The sequence below is a fragment of the Heterodontus francisci genome, chromosome 18, assembly GCF_036365525.1.
Source record: "Heterodontus francisci isolate sHetFra1 chromosome 18, sHetFra1.hap1, whole genome shotgun sequence".
Classification (NCBI taxonomy): domain Eukaryota; kingdom Metazoa; phylum Chordata; class Chondrichthyes; order Heterodontiformes; family Heterodontidae; genus Heterodontus; species Heterodontus francisci.
The window spans coordinates 76,182,568-76,198,846 of record NC_090388.1 but is presented as its reverse complement, the minus strand read 5'-3'; the positions used below and the strand labels follow the sequence as shown (position 1 = coordinate 76,198,846).

Sequence of the window (16,279 nt, the reverse complement as noted above, 5' to 3'; positions counted from 1 at the left end):
GTGTAAAAAACGTTTTTCTTCATGTCACCTTTGGTGTTTCTGTCAATCACTTTAAATTTGTGTCCTCTGGCTCTTGACTCTTCTGCCAATGGAAACAGGTTCTCTCTATCTACTCTGTCTAGACCCCTCGTGATTTTGAACACCCCTATCAAATCTCCTCTCAACCTTTTCTTCTCTAAGAAAAATAACCCTAGCTTCAACAATCTATCCACATAACTGAAGTCCCTCATCCCTGGAAACATTTTTTTCTGCACCCTCTCCAATGCCTTCACATCCTTCCTAAAGTATGGTGCCTGGGATTGGACACAATACTCTAGTTGAGGCCAAACCAGTATTTTCTTAAGGTTCACCATAACTTCCTTGCTTTTGTACTCTATGCCTCTATTTATAAAGCCCAGGACCCCGTAGGTCTTATAACCACTTACTCAACCTGCCCTGCCAACTTCAATGATTTATGCACATATTCCCCCGGGTCTCTCTGATCCTGTACCCCCTTAGGAACTGTAACCTTTATGTTATATTGCCTCATTCTTCCTACCAAAATGTATCGCTTTGCACTTCTCTGCATTAAATTTCATCTGCCAAATGTCTGCCCATTCCACCAGCCTGGCTCTGTCCTCTTGAAGTCTATCACTATCCTCCTGACAGTTCACAATACTTCCACGTTTTGTGTCATCTGCAAATTTTGAAATTAATACTGAGTCAGGGCTCCTGTTTGTAACTGGTATACAGTGACTCCTTTGCTGGAAAGGGTCTGCATTTGGATGACATTTGACTGTGGTGCCCCTAGTGGTCAACTAGCCTATTGACACCTGTTGTCCAGGCTAGCCAACAAAGATTGGTGACTTTGGTGGGGTATCAGAGGGGTGCCGCCACCCATGGAGTTACAGCTCAGCTTGTGTTGGTACCTCTGGAAGAGAAGATCCTAGCACCTTTGGAATGGATGGCCACAGGGTTCAAATACAATCTAATGACAGTCAGTGTGCAATAGCAGCAGCAAATTAAGAGGGGTGCCTCATTATTACCAATGAAGAAGAGCTGCATGCCATTCATTATCGTTCTGTGACCTATTTTGCAATCATGCTGTTTGGGGTTAAAAAGTCACAGTGTGTTGCCTGCCATTTTGGCACCAATGTACTTATTCAGCAGCTGCATGCAATTACATAACAATATTTAGCATTAGGTTTCCCCTGGAAATAGATTTTATTTAAATCTCCACGTTTTTGCAGCACAAATTATCACATGGCTTTGAATATTGGACCAGGAGTAGACCGTTCAGTTAGATCATGGCTGATCTGTATCTCAACTCCGTTTACCCACCTTTGCTCTATATCCCTTTGTGCCCTTCCCTAACAAAACAGCTATCAATCTTTTTCGTGAAAGTGTCAATTTACCCCCAGCATCCACAGCTTTTTGGGAAGAGAGTTCCAGATTTCCACTACCCTTTGTATGAAAATGCATTTGTTGATTTTGCTGCTAGCTTGGCCATTTCACTGCTAACTAGCCTAGCTCTGAAGGAGAGGAAGGAACTTGCATTCATATAGTGCCTGTCACAATCACAGGATGTCCCAAAGTGCTTTACAGCCAATAAAATACTTTTGAAGTATGGTCACTGTTGTAAACTCCATTGTATCATTGCAAAACATCCCAAGCCTTTTCACGTCAGGGAGAAAAGAGGGAAATGGAGACCGAGCAGAAGTTAGAAGACTTTGTGGAGTTAAGTGAAGGTGATACTGAAGATTTGGAAGTGGCCATTTAAGGTGGAGACATTGGGAGCAAGGTGGTAATGGTGAAGAGGTTTAGAAAGAGTTGCAGAGATCAAGACTATGTACTCTTGAACAGTATTCTTAACTGAATGCCTTTACCTGCATCCACCAGTACTGTTCCTCAGTGTTACAACAGTGACAGACCTGTACCCCAGTGCGACACAGTGACACACCTGTATCCACCAGTATTGTACCCCAGTGTTATACAGTGACAGACCTGTACCCGCCATATTGTACCCCAGTGTTATACAGTGACAGACCTGTAACCACCAGTACTGTATCCCAGTGTTACACAGTGACTGGCCTGCACCCACTAGTACTGTACCCTGGTGACAGTAACAGATCTATATTCATCAGAAATGTTCTCCAGTGTTATACAGTGACAAACCTGTACCCATCAGTACTGTACTCCAGTGTTACAGTGACAGATCTGTACCCACCCAGTACAATACCTCAGTGTTCAATTCCTCAGTGTTACACAGTGACAGACCTGTAGCCACCAGTACTATACCCTAGTGTTGTACAGCTCACAGCGCTCTCTGCAGACATAACCTGCTTGACTTACAATCTATGATTGTATGGCTGTGTGTTCTTCACAATTTAAGTGGACAGACTGTGAAAATTGCTTGTACCCATCATCACACTTAACTGAAACTCCAGTAGTAACAAGAATTGTCTTGCCTTGTCCCTGTTAATTGGTGATTGTAGCTAGCAAGTGAAAGGGTTACAGTCTGCAGTTGAGACATTACCTCAGGTCATGGACAAATTTGGCAGTCATCCTCTGAAAAGCCACTGAAGCAAACGTCACTCGTGCTAAGTTGAGCTCTTAATCATGGGGATTGTGCACATCTCAGTCACAGAGAATGATCCCATACTCTTGTACAGGAAATAGAGATTATGGTATTTAGGGGTGGGAGGAGGCAATTCTTTATTTTATCTTTTCATCATGCCAGCAATATTGTAGTTCAATTCTCAATCGTTGAAAAAGTGGCATACGTTGACATTCAACGACATTTCCATTCCACATTAACAACTGAGGGCCACCACTGACCTGAAACTTAACTGGACAAGCCACATAAGTACTGCGGCTACAAGAACAGGTCAGAGACTGGGAATTCTGTGATGAGTAACTCACCTCCTGACTCCCCAGTGCCTGTCCACCATCTACAAGGCACAAGTCAGGAGTGTGATGGAATACTCTCCACGTGCCTGGATGGGTGCAGCTCCAACAACACTCATGAAGCTCGACACCATCCAGGACAAAGCAGCCCGCTTCATTGGCTCCCATCCACCACCTTAAACATTCACTCCCTCCACTACTGACGCACAGTGGCACTACAAGATGCACTGCAGCAATTCGCCAATGCTCCTTCAATAGCAGCTCACAAACCTGTGACCTGTACCACCTAGAAGGACAAGGGCAGCAGATGCATGGGAACACCACCACCTGCAAGTTCTCCTCCAAGTCACTTACCGTCCTGACTTGTAAATATATGCCCTTCCTTCATAGTCGCTGGGTTAAAATCATGGAACTCCCTTCCCTAACAGCACTGTGGGGGTACGACATCAGATGAACAGCTACGGTTCAAGAAGGCGGCTCGAGGGCAATTAGGGATGGGCAATAAATGCTGTCCTAGCCAATGATGCCCACATCCCATCAATAAATAAACAAAAAAAAACTGCATAAACACTAAAGTTTCGACACAGTGACCTTTGTGCGACAAGATAGTCACAGGCAAGTTAAATAAAGGCAGGGTGAAAGTGTTTGCCTGTGACACTTGTTGCTTCATCTATTTCCTGAAGCACTTGATTTATCGCTGTGTGACATATTTCACATAGTGACATACCACTAGGATAATTCTGTAATACAAGGACTTTGCTGTGACGGTGAGCCTTTCACTATCTGTTGAGTTGTTCTCAGAGATGAGCAAAGTGAAGACACACATTGGGGGCATGAGAGTGGCACCTGCATGAGATCCGAGAACTGAAAGCAGAGCTGCAGCTATCTCTATGGGCATAAGGAAGGGAGGCTTTGTCTAAGGGAACTCTCTGCCAACTATTTGAACTCAATATTTTGGCTGTAGCTGTCCAAGCCGACATTTATCCCTCAACCAACATCACTAAGAACAGATGATCTGATAATTTATCTCATTGCTATTTGCGGGATTTTGCTGTGTGCTATTGGCTACCGTGTTCCTACATTACAAAAGTGACTACATTTCAGAAGTACTTAGAAGGCTGTCAAGTGCTTTGGGCGAGTAAATGGAGCTGAGTTATAAACCACCATGATCTCATAGGCTCAAGGGGCTGAATGGCCTACTTCTGTTCCAATGTTCCGAGTCATGAGTTAAGATTATCTGTGCTGCAAAAACACGAAGTTTTTTTTTTGCTGAAAAATCTCTGTAAAACCGAATACACCGAAACTGAGACCCTTTGGCAAGGTCACTTACTGTGGAACAACAGCAAGAGGTCTAATTATAGTGCAATTCTAATTCATCTCTAAATCAAAGCATCACTTAAAGATGATGCCAGGATGCTGCCACTGGGGGTGGATTTCCTCTGTGTCAGGTGTAACAAAATGTTCAACTAGTTCTTTATCAACAAGCTTAGGATTTTGGGGCTGACCGATCCTTTGTCCCCTTCACCGTCAGGTCAGATTACCTGAAGGTGCTGGGGATATGGTTCGGAAGGGCCGGGGCGTGCACCAAAACATGGGAGGAGCGAGTAGCCAAGGTACGACAAAAGTTGGGCATGTGGGGGCAGCGATCTCTCTCCATTGTGGGTAAGAACCTGGTCATCAAATGCGAGGCGCTCACGTTGTTGCTCTACGTGGCGCAGGTCTGGCCCATACCCCACTCCTGCGCCGTGGCAGTCACCCGAGCCATTTTCCGCTTCGTCTGGGGATCTAAAATGGACCGGGTCCGGAGGGACACGATGTTCAAATCTCTGGACATGGGCGGGAAAAATGTACCCAACGCGGCCCTCATCCTGATGACCACCTTCGTGTGCGGCTGCATCAAGCTATGTGTAGATCCCCAGTACGCAAACTCCAAGTGTCACTACGTGCTGAGGTTCTATCTGTCCCCGGTGTTGCGAAGGATGGGCCTGGTCACATTGCCGCGGAACGCACCATGCAGTTGGGCGGCGCCGTACCACCTATCCTTCGTGGAGCAGTTTCTGCGGAAAAACACCTTTGACCACCGGTCCATCAGGCAGTGGTCTGCACGGAATGTCCTCAAGGCCCTACGGGAAAAGGAAACGGTGGATCCTGTCGGATGGTTCCCCGAGCAGACCGTCAAAGTCATTTGGCGGAATGCCTCATCACCAGAACTTTCAAACAAGCACCAAGACGTAGCTTGGCTGGTGGTGAGAAGGGCCCTCCCCGTCAGATCCTTCATGCACACCCGAAGTCTCGCCCCCTCCGCACAGTGCCCCCGCGTTGGCTGTGGTGGGGAAGAGACGGTCGCCCACCTCCTCCTGGAATGTGCCTTTGCAAAGCAGGTGTGGAAAGAGATGCAGTGGTTTTTGTCAAGGTTCATCCCAAGCAGCTCTGTAACACAGGAGTCTGTGCTCTACGGGCTGTTCCCAGGGACGCACACCGAGACAAACATCAACTGCTGCTGGAGGACTATCAATTCGGTGAAAGACGCCCCTTGGTCTGCCCGAAACTTGCTGGTCTTCCAGCGCAAAGAGTTGTCCACCACCGAATGTTGCAGACTGGCACATTCCAAGGTCCAGGACTACGTGCTGAGGGACGCACTAAAGCTTGGGGCAGCCGCAGCAAAGGCTCAATGAGGAAAGACCACAGTGTAAGGTTCCCCCACCAAGCTGGACTGAGGGGCTGGATCACTGGGAAACCCCTCGAACTGTATCGTTAATATTCTCAATTGCTGTAAATGTAAAACTGTAATTGACATGACAATTGTGAAACGGAAGGGTTGGGAAGAAACTCATGAGAGTATTGAAAGAAACTGATCTCCCTTGCAATGTTTGTATTTTTTGGTGCTGTTTGGAAACTGTTTGGCAATGTAATTTTTACAGATGTTTATGAATAAAGTATATTTTGGAAATAAAAAAAAAGCTTAGGATTTTGCAACAGTTTGCGGACTGTACAAATCCATTCCCCAATTTGGTGAATCACTTGAAGTAGCCTGTATTTTTCACCACCTATGGATTTGCATTTAAATCTTAAAGTACATTAGACACCAGGGAAACAAGTCAAGTATTGTGTGTTATACAATTTTGGAGAAATTGGTTCCCAGATAAAGAGCAATGTAATCTACAGATGCATACGTCCAGAGCATGGGGTAGCTACACGCTGGGCTAGCCCTGCTGGTACTAAGCACTGCAATAACAGTAATTTAAGTTAGCTTCCTGGTAATAAGATATAATAGAAATTGGAGGCAGTGATGAGGAGGATCTGGTATGGGGAGTATTGTGAATTGCACACTGTTAACCCTATTGTTAAATTTGAATGATACCAAATCCACTTGGCAAGTGAAGGGAGAACAGCATACAGAAAGATCTGGACCAGTTGCAAAAAGAATGTGAAGAATGGCAGCTGGATTTTGTTGCAGATAAATGGATACTAATTTGTATTATTGGAACATGTGTACCCTGTGAAAGGGCACAATTTAATAAAGAGAGAAATGATCTGGATGTGAATTCTGACTGAATAATAGAGCTGATGCAATGCTATTTGCAACAGTGATAATCAATTAGTGTAGAATGGAAGGGAATTTCACTGTAAGTCAGTATATGTTCATCCTTGTATTTGTTACTAGTGAGACTGCAGTTGAACTGCAGCATGGAGTTTCGGGTCTCTCACCTTTGAAAGGATGTTGAAGCACTGGGAAAATTTAGGGAAGAGTGATGAATGAGGAGATGGTAACTTTCTTATATTGGAGCAAGGAAACTTGAGGAGGGGGATGTGCTGAATGGCACGGATAATGCAAATGGGAGCAGGCTCTCTGATTTAGAGAGTGAGCACAGAACTAGAGGTGCCCCCTCAAAAGCAGTCATTTAATAGCTTTAAAATGGAGCTGGGCAAATACCTATTTGGGAATGGAGGGAAGGTTACAAAGATAAAAAGAACTTTCATTTCTATAGCACCTTTCATGACCTGAGGACATCTTGAAGAGGTTACAACTAATGAAGTGCTTCTGAAATGTAGTCACTGTTGTAATGTAAGAAACACTGCAGCCAATTTGCACACAGCAAGCTCCCACAAACAGCAATGTGATAATGACCAGATAATCTGTTTTTGTAATGTTGATTGAGGGATAAATATTGGCCAGGCCACTGGAGAGAACTCCCCTGCTCTTCTTCAAATAATACCATGGGATCTTTTACTTCCACTTCAGAGAGTAGGCGGGGCCTCAGTTTCATATCTCATCTGAAAGATGGCACCTCCGACAGTGCAGCACTTCCTCAGTACTGCACTGGCAGCGTCAGCCTGAATTATGTTCCTAACTCTCTGAAGAGGGAGTTGAACCCACAACCTTTTAAAGCAGAAGAAGGAGTGCAGGGAAAAGCACGATAATCAAATACCCAATGGGCTGAATGGTCCTTGTGTTACTGGGTTTGTGTGTATATGTGGTGAGGGAGGGGGCTTTTGTTAGTGAAGGTCAAGAGGTCAGCTTTAATCATGAAGATGTGAGAATGGCTGAAAGTTCGGAAGGATACCATTGGGAATTATTGAGCAGCACTTTCCCTGAGGAAATTGTACATAGTGTGTAGAAAGAGTGAGCTCGATGTGCTAAGTGGACCTTTCTCATTCAGTACTTTATCTTCTTAACATGTAACACATGTTTGGTTTCTGTTATTTGCGGATGAAGAGAATGGTCATCACAGCAATTCGTTTTAGTTTGGAGAGCTCATCCAATCCTGAGGGCTGTTTTGAATGAAATACTATATTTTTGTACCAATTACATCAAAAACTAACATCAACACACTAAATTTGTACTATCGTGCTCTGGTAGAAACTGACTTCAGCACATGAAATCTGTACTCTACTGATTTGCTTGTTTGGAAGGAGATGGTAGTGCAAGGAGTTTTGAGGTTCTGGGGAACAGTTATTTGGAGCAGAAGACTTTTTGATGCATCTTCAATTCAGAACTGAGAATGAAAAGCATGAAGGTGGACATATTTGGAGCTTACGAGGAGTAATAAGGAAGATTCAGAGCAGCTTTGACCATAGTAATACCTTCTACAAAGAAAGATTGTGTTTATGAAGTTTGGATGCTGCAGGTGAGAGGATTGTTAATTGGAGGTTGAACTTCCCAATGTGAGAGGTATCAGAAAAACCTAGAAAGTTAAGGAGAAAGGAAGTGTTCATGAAGAGCTTGTTGGAGGCATCTTTAGCAGTGGAGGAGGGGTGAGAGCCCCAGTTCTGGTTAAAGGAGATTGTGAGGCCTAGATTGTTGCTGGATTAATTGCCTAAGGAAGCCCAAACTATGAGGGGGAGGGAAGGGTGCAATATGCTAAATTGCTTTATCCATACACCAGCATCCCCTTTTCGTGCCTGTAACATGTCATATTCTAGAGATCCTGTCATTGTTCCCCACTGACGAGAGACTGATTCATTTATCAGCATCAGATCTGAAAAAACAATGAGTTATTGTATTTTTAACATTGTGTGTGCTGCTGATAATGAAATCCAACGTACTCAACGTGAGGTTTCCCTTTATCAGTGGTTAATCATGTTGAAATCTGCAAGCAATTGGCCATTATGGGTTAAAGTCCCATTCTGTTTTGGTTAGGAGTTTTTAATGATGTCATGTGTCACACTGGAAACTCTTCTGTGTTGTCCCTGGGATTTCTGAACATCTCTGATACTGTCAACATCAGCTCTGGAAAAAGTCCCAGCTCTAGAATTAGGGCTTTGGTCCATCTAAACCTGACTTCTGTCTGGCGAGGGTATTTAATCGAGGTTTTTAAAGTTGGGAAGTGTTTTAATAGGGTGAGTAGGAAAAGACCATTTCGTCCTGTTTGGGGAATCTGTAGCGAGGAGTCAGCAACTTAAAATTGTCAGTTAAAAGATTGAGGAGAGTAGTGAGTAAAAGAATTAGAAGAGATGTCTTTACAAAGACTATTATTAGAACATGGAACTAGAGTTGTGGAGACCAACCTTCACAGCCCCAACTGCTGTTTTGGTTGAGGCCATCCAGTTCAGCAGGGAACTTGGAACTTTCTAGTCTGTGTGCGGTGTCATTTCGAGGTGCTTGATAACGGCTAATCGGACATTTGGATCAAATTTTAAATATAACTTTACATATTATATGCAATTCACCTCATGCAAAATTCTGCTTCTTGTATCCTAACTCACACCAAGTTCACCCATCACCCCTCTATTCGCTGACCTGCATTGGCTCCCAATCCAGCACCCCTCAAATGTAAAATTATTACCCTTGTTTTCAAATCCCTCCATGGCCTTGCCCCTCCCAATCTCTGTAACCTTCTACAGCTTTTTGAGAACACTGTGTTCCTCCACATCCCTGATTTCCTTTTGCCCCTCAATTGCCCTAGAGTTGTCTGCTCACTAATCTCCGGAATTCCCTCCCTAAGCTGCTCTGTTCTCCTTTAAAATGCTCCCTGACCTAACTGCACCTTGTTTGGTTTGGTGTGGAATTTTGTCTGAGAACGCTGTTATGAAGCATTTGGGATGTTTTCCCACATTATAGGTGTTATATAGATGCAAGTTGTTATAACTCAAATAATCAACGAAGAGCGGAGAAATACTAACGCTGAAGGATTCGGTAATGTGACTGGTGCAGCTGACTTCCCTGGTGTCCGAAACGTTGGAATTTCACTGTTGCTCATTACACATTCTGTGATATCATTAAAACCATCCATGCCAGCATTGAACTTTCATCTGTTGAAAGCTGTATTGTCTCCTCTCTTTGAAGACTATGTTTGTGGTGGGGTGGGCGGGCTCACTGCAGCACAGCTTAATGATACATTTCAGATGCTATTTGCTACTTAAGCTGCTTTGAAGATTGGAAAGGATACATATTTCCCCACAGTGCTGCCTCGAAAGCACATTATCAGATTATGGCACCGAATCATTTCAGAAGTAATTAAAGTGCGTTTGCCATTTGTGTAACTTGTTTACCAAAACTGCAGTTGGTATGATTAGTTCTTGTATCTACTCCTGACCCCATTGTCCTCTCCAAGCTGACCAGTTACTGCCAGTGTAATCCTGCTCAGAGATTCAAGCCAAAGGTCGTCTTCATAAGAAGACACGGCTGCATTGTGCTTGATGTGATTTAAGCCACACAGGCTGGACAGTGTTCCCTTGAGTTTGGAAGATTGAGGAGGTGATCTGATTAGGTTTTTAAAATGATTAAAGGATTCGATAGGGTGCCGACAGAATAATATTTCCTCTGGGTGGGGAATCCAGAACAAGGATTAAAATTAGAGCCAAGCCTTTCAGGAGTGAAATCATGGAATCATTTGGCACGAAGGAGGTCATTCAGTCCAATATGTCTGTGCTAGCTCTTTGAAAGAGCTATCCAATTAGTCCCACTCCCCTGCGCTTTTCTCGTAGATCCCAAAAGGAAGAAGCACTTCTCCATACAAAGGATAGTGGAAATCTGGAACTCTTTTTTTGTGTTACCCTCTCCCTGCCTCCCCCAGGCTCTCCATCAACCCGAAAGGCTGTGGCTACTGGGTTAATTGAAACTTTAAAGATTGAGATTGATACATTTTTATTAGCTCAGGGTGTTGTCATGCAGGCCCCCACCTGCCAAGAATGAGGCATATTAATTTTGTCATATGAACATTGATTTTAAACTGTTGCTGGGAAGAGAAGGCCTGATACAAGGGCTGCCAGACACTTAGCTGAAAAACATTTGTTTACTAACAGACAATGCTTGTGAAGACAAAAGGACCATTCCCTGACACATTCAACCCACAATGGATTTTGACCACCAGATATTGAAGATGTAAGGAAGAGAATTCCAGAGACTGCTAAGGTGGATACAATCCACAAAAGCCAGCACTGGTTAAACCAGCTGGTCACATGACTAACTGGCTGATCCAGGGTTTTTATCAACTGGCCACAGCGTTTGAACTCAGAGGAAAGACTGTTTGTTCCTGGAGTGAGAAGACCCCTCCTGTCTGCTCCCATCTCTTTCTCACGAGCCTCTGGACCCACTAAGGACACATGAACTTCGAGAGAAAAGTCTCCTACATCGAACAAGGTTGAAGAAGAATACTGGGCCCCATCAAAAAGCAAGACCTACCTACAGTCAAGGACTTTACAGCGAGCTCGAAGAACAGTAACCAAAACCATCTTCAGATATTGCCTCAAACTTTTCCACTTTATTTCTTCTGCTCTTTTCTGTCTCTGTCTGCATGTGTGTGTCGCGTATGCATGCTAGCGTGGGTGTGTCGCGTATCCGTAGGCATTAACCGAATTAGAGTTTAAGTTTAATAAAGTTCAACCTTTTTTTCTTTAAACCTAAGAAAACCTGTTTGGCTCGTTTCTTTGCCTTATATTTGGAAGTTAGTGAACAAGGATTCACTCAGGGGGAGCTATATAAAACGGTGTGTTTAAAACTAAACCCTGTTATGGTAAGACCAGGTGAAGGCTGAGAGGGAACCCTAGACCCCTTTTTCACAGTATCAAGGAATATGGAGTAAAGGTAAATGGGGTTGAGGTGCAGATCAGCCATGACCTATCTGAATGACAGAACAGGGGTTGAACGGCCTACTTCTGCTCTATGGTAGCTCAATTTTTGTAACGCATTCAGCTGTGCTGTCCTTTGCAGCACGTCCAGCTGTGTTCTCCTATACAACGTTATTTTCTAGGTGACGAAATGGAAGTTTGGGATTGAAAGAACTGCCTGGAGTTTGCACCAGCTATTTCCAGCACAGTTCGTTTGAAATAAGCCAAACAAGCGCAAAAGGTCACGGGCTTTTAAGTGCAAGTTACATCCAGTACAAATTGAGTCTCCACAATCTTTTGTGCCGGTTTAAAAAAACATCGTGCTGGAAACCGACCCTACCCACAAAACTGACCCGGCCCCCAGATCAAATTAATCTCCAGGGCTGGTTTACGCTGATTGCACCAATTTGGGCGTCTTCAAGGAGGCACTTAACATTAAACTGTTTATTTTAGGTGCAAGGGCAAGGACTTGTGAATATCATTTTTTTCAATTTGCTAAAAGACTGGCTACTGTACACCCATGAAGCTCACAAATGGTTCTGTACAGTTTTTTTCTAAAGTAATTTTCAGTTATTTAAAATTGGGTTACTCACCAGTTGTGGACTAGACACTGATTAAAAATGCTTATTTTTCGCGATGAAGCTCTTTTCAGCTATATTAGTCAATCTGTACAAGGTTACCACTCTTAGATATAGCAAGGAATATTTTTTAATTCCAAAAAAGAAATTGTGCTCTAAAAGGCCCAATTGCTCAGGTTCATGGAAGGTTGTACATTTGGCAAGATGCGAATGAGTTGAGCAGAACCTTGACCTAACAAACATTTTGGAAAACTCGTGCAATTTACACCCTGATCACTGATTGTGCCCAACGTGGAAACTCTTAACCAACTGGATGTTGTTAGTGCAGTTTCCATTGCAGTTACGGAACATTAATATGTTAATATGTGGAGCCCACAGAACAACATGTGTGCAGTCAATTGCACCCTACACCATTGGGAATAATTTTTCTCTATCAAGTCTATCAAGACCTCTCATCATCTTGAAAACCTCTATTAGGTCACCTCTGTGTTCTAAGGAGAACAGTCCTAACTTTCTGCACCCTTTCTAAGGGCTTTACATCTTTCCCGAAGTGCGGTTCCCAGAAATATCCACAGAACTCCAACTGAGGCCTAACCGGTGATTTATAAAGTTCTAGTTCTATATTCTGTTCCTGTATTTATAAACTCAAGTAACCCATAAGCTTTTTCAGCCATCTTTTGTATCTGTCTTCACAGTAGAAGATGCAAGTGCCATACCAGAAATAGGCAGTAACCTAGGGGCTAAAGAAAGTGAGGAAATTAAGTATATTGATAACAACCGAGAAAAAGTATTGGAGAAACTTGAGGGATTAAAATCTGACAAGTCCCTAGGACCAGCTGGCCTACATCCTAGGGTTCTAAAAGAGATAGCTGCAGAGATAGTGGATGTGCTGATTGGAAGTTGGCAAATGTTACGCCGCTTTTCAAGAAAGGAGGTAGAGAGAAAACACGGAACTACAGGCCAGTTAGCCTAACATCAGTCGTTGGGAAGATGCTGGAAACTATTATTAAAGAAGTCTTAACATTGCACTTGGAAAAGCATAGCATGATTAGAACAAGTCAGCATGGTTTTACTAAAGAGAGATCCTGTTTGACAAATTTATTGGAGTTTTTTGAGGATGTAACTACGAGGCTAGATAAAGGGGAATTAGTAGATGTATTATACCTGGATTTTCAAAAGACATAGAGCAGCACAGTGGCGCAGTGGTTAGCACCGCAGCCTCACAGCTCCAGGGACCCAGGTTCAATCCTGGGTACTGCCTGTGCGGAGTTTGCAAGTTCTCCCTGTGACCGCGTGGGTTTTCGTCGGGTGCTTCGGTTTCTTCCCACCGCCAAAGACTTGCAGGTGATAGCTAAATTGGCCATTGTAAATTGCCCCTAGTGTAGGTAGGTGGTAGGGGATATGGGATTACTGTAAGGTTAGTATAAATGGGTGGTTCTTGGTCGGCACAGACTCGGTGGGCCGAAGGGCCTGTTTCAGTGCTGTATCTCTAAATAAATAAAGTACTTAATTCGCGCCTGGCAATTTCCAAAAACAAAATGAAAGTGTCTTAAAAATGCCACATTGCAATTGTTCAGTGAAGTGTGTTTGGAAAACATCTTTTATTGGATACATGATAGAATGCAACAGCTTAACGAAATGTTTAATACTGAAGGAGGTGAAACTCGTCAAAGCTCAGGCATTTCAGTCTGCCCTAAGGTCCATCAACAACACTTTCACGCAACACAAGCACCACACAACAAGGGCCAGAAGCCAAAGAACACCACAGATTAAAGATAAGATACCCCAAATCAAATGAACAAGGGCAACCAAGACAAAAGGGAGAATCCCCAGTCACTGGAGCCAAGCCTGAGGTTCCTCTCCATCCACATTGAAATGTGCATTGCGTTTCACATGCTACTCTGCGTAGCAACAGTTTATTTAAAACACACACTGTCACTGCAAAATTGTGATCTAACATTTTATGATTCTTCCTTGAATACTGCAATAGGATCTTTTATGTCCCCCTGAATGAGTGGGACAGACGAGGCCTTCAGTTAACTTTTTTTTAATTTATTCATTTCATGGTGCTGTAAAATCCTGGCCTTAGAGTGGATGGGAGGCAAGAAAGTACTGGTGTGGGGGGAAGCAACCCAAAAATAATGTGTAAACCTTGGTTCATTTCCTGATGAGATGAAATTTCTTCATGGAAAGAAATGGTAACATGTCTAGAAATGTGTAATTCTACAGGAGATCCAGTGCCCTGGCTTATGTTAGTGGCTGCACATGATGTGATGAGTGTAGCCAAATCCCATTCCCCATTGTCAAATTGAGACTTGTTTGTGTTCATGCAGCAAGTTTGCTGATGGTTCCTATAGTGCAACAAGATGTTCGACAAGTTAAGGCAATGCTGCCTAGGAATGCACATTGCTGAAGGCAGGGCATAATCTTCTAGCACTTGAACCAGCAACATGAGGTAGTCGTTGTGTCTTAATATCCAAAGTGTGTGTTGTGAACTCGTCAGTCCTCGTGATCCCATGATATAATGAGGATAGACTCCCTGCTGCACAATATTAATGTATGCAACTACATGTAACTCAGACTTGTCACAGGTCTTTACTGTGCTTCCACAATAACCTTAAGATTAGAACTAGGCAGTTCAAGAGTAATGCCAGCATGCACTTCTACACACAATGGGTAGTTGAAGTATTGTGAACTGTGAGGAGGATAGTGATAAACTTCAAAAGGACACAGACCCGCTGGTGGAATGGGTGGACAAGTGACAGATGAAATTTAATGCAAGGAAGTGTGAAATGATTCATTTTGCTAGGAAGAATGAGGAGAGGCAATATAAATTAAAGGGCACAACTCTAACGGGGGTGCAGGAGCAGAGATACCTGGGGTATATGTGCACAAATCATTGAAAGCGACATGGCAGATTGAGAAAGTGGTAAATAAAGCATACAAGGTCTTGGGCTTTATAAATAAGAGTAGAGAGTACAAAAGCAAGGAAGTTATGATGAACCTTTATAAACACTGTTTCCGCCTCAACTGAACTATTGTGTCCTGTTCTGGGCACCATACCTTTAGAAGGATGTAAAGGCATTAGAGAGGGTGCAGAAAAAGTTCACGAGAATGGTACCAGGGATGAGGGACGTCAGTAACATGGATAGATTGGAAAAAGCTGAGGCTGTTCTTAAGGTGATTGGCAAAAGAAGTAACGGCGACATGAGGAAATTCTTTTTTATGCAGCGAGTGGTTAGGATCTGGAACGGTGTGTGGTGGAGGCAGATTCAGTTGAGGCTTTCAAAAAGAATTGGATAATTATCTAAAGAGAAAAATGTGCAGGTCTACAGGGAACAAGCACAAGAGTGGGACTAGACGAGTTGCTCTTTCAGAGAGCCAGTCAGGACATGATGGGCCGAGTGGCCTCCTTCTGTGCTGTAACCAGTCTATGATTCTATGATGGGCCAAGTGGCCATTTCCTCGCTCCTGTCTTTGTATTATGCTCTTGATCGAGTGTTTAAAATGTCCTGGGTATATTTTGTGGCACCTTTCTTAACAATTACATGTTCTTAACCACCTTTCGAAGCATTTTTTTTCTTTTGAATTTATTTTTACACACAGTTTTGTCTCTTTTATTTGTGTTGTATAGCACTATACCAGTGGCTAGAAGCAGAGCGATATGGCAGGAGCCAAGATACTCCATGTCCAAACAAAGCTTCAGGTAAACAGTGGAAAACTGCTAGATCTCTCACCTTTCTGTTTCCTTTCCGAGTGAATCACTCTCCGCCTTTCCGAATTTTGGAAATTCTGCTGGAATCCCAGCTGACCCATCATTCCCAGCTGAACAGGATTATGGGTTTCATTGGGATGCAGCTGTCGCAGTTGATTGGCAGAACCGTCTTCTAGCAATTGTAGACTATTATCCTCTCTCTACACAAGGATAGCACTCAAATTAATGATCCTTCATTTATCCTTTCCCAAATTCCTTCAAATAATCCTCGTCATTTGTGGACAATCCATGAAGACTCCTCCTGGCTTTAGTAAAATGTAAGGGTTAATGTCTTGTATTGTTTTGCTGGTGTTGGTGGTGGGCCTCTTTTCGCAATGCTCTTATTGTCTGCACTGCTTTCCTTGGTTGTGGGTATATATTGACTTGGTAGTGAACCAGCGTTTGTGTTTCTAGCACACTCACTTCAGGATAACTGTCGAGGACAGCTAAAAGCAAATGTATGTCCCTTTGCAACAGGAGAGGAATGTCATGCCTTCTTGCACATCGATTA

The 16,279-nt window shown here is 43.4% G+C and overlaps 1 protein-coding gene across 3 annotated transcripts in view; it reads left to right on the top strand.

Annotated features, from left to right (window-relative positions):
• Positions 1 to 16,279, top strand: part of LOC137379731 (DENN domain-containing protein 5B-like) — a 299,114-nt gene that overhangs the window by 107,985 nt on the left and 174,850 nt on the right. For 2 of the 3 annotated variants that reach the window (XM_068051033.1, XM_068051031.1), the window contains exon 2: positions 15,649 to 15,720. The exons of the other annotated variant lie outside the window; for it this stretch is intronic. In XM_068051033.1, the coding sequence (XP_067907134.1) occupies positions 15,649 to 15,720 (72 nt within the window). The remainder of the gene's footprint in view (positions 1 to 15,648; positions 15,721 to 16,279) is intronic. 3 annotated transcript variants of the gene reach the window in all.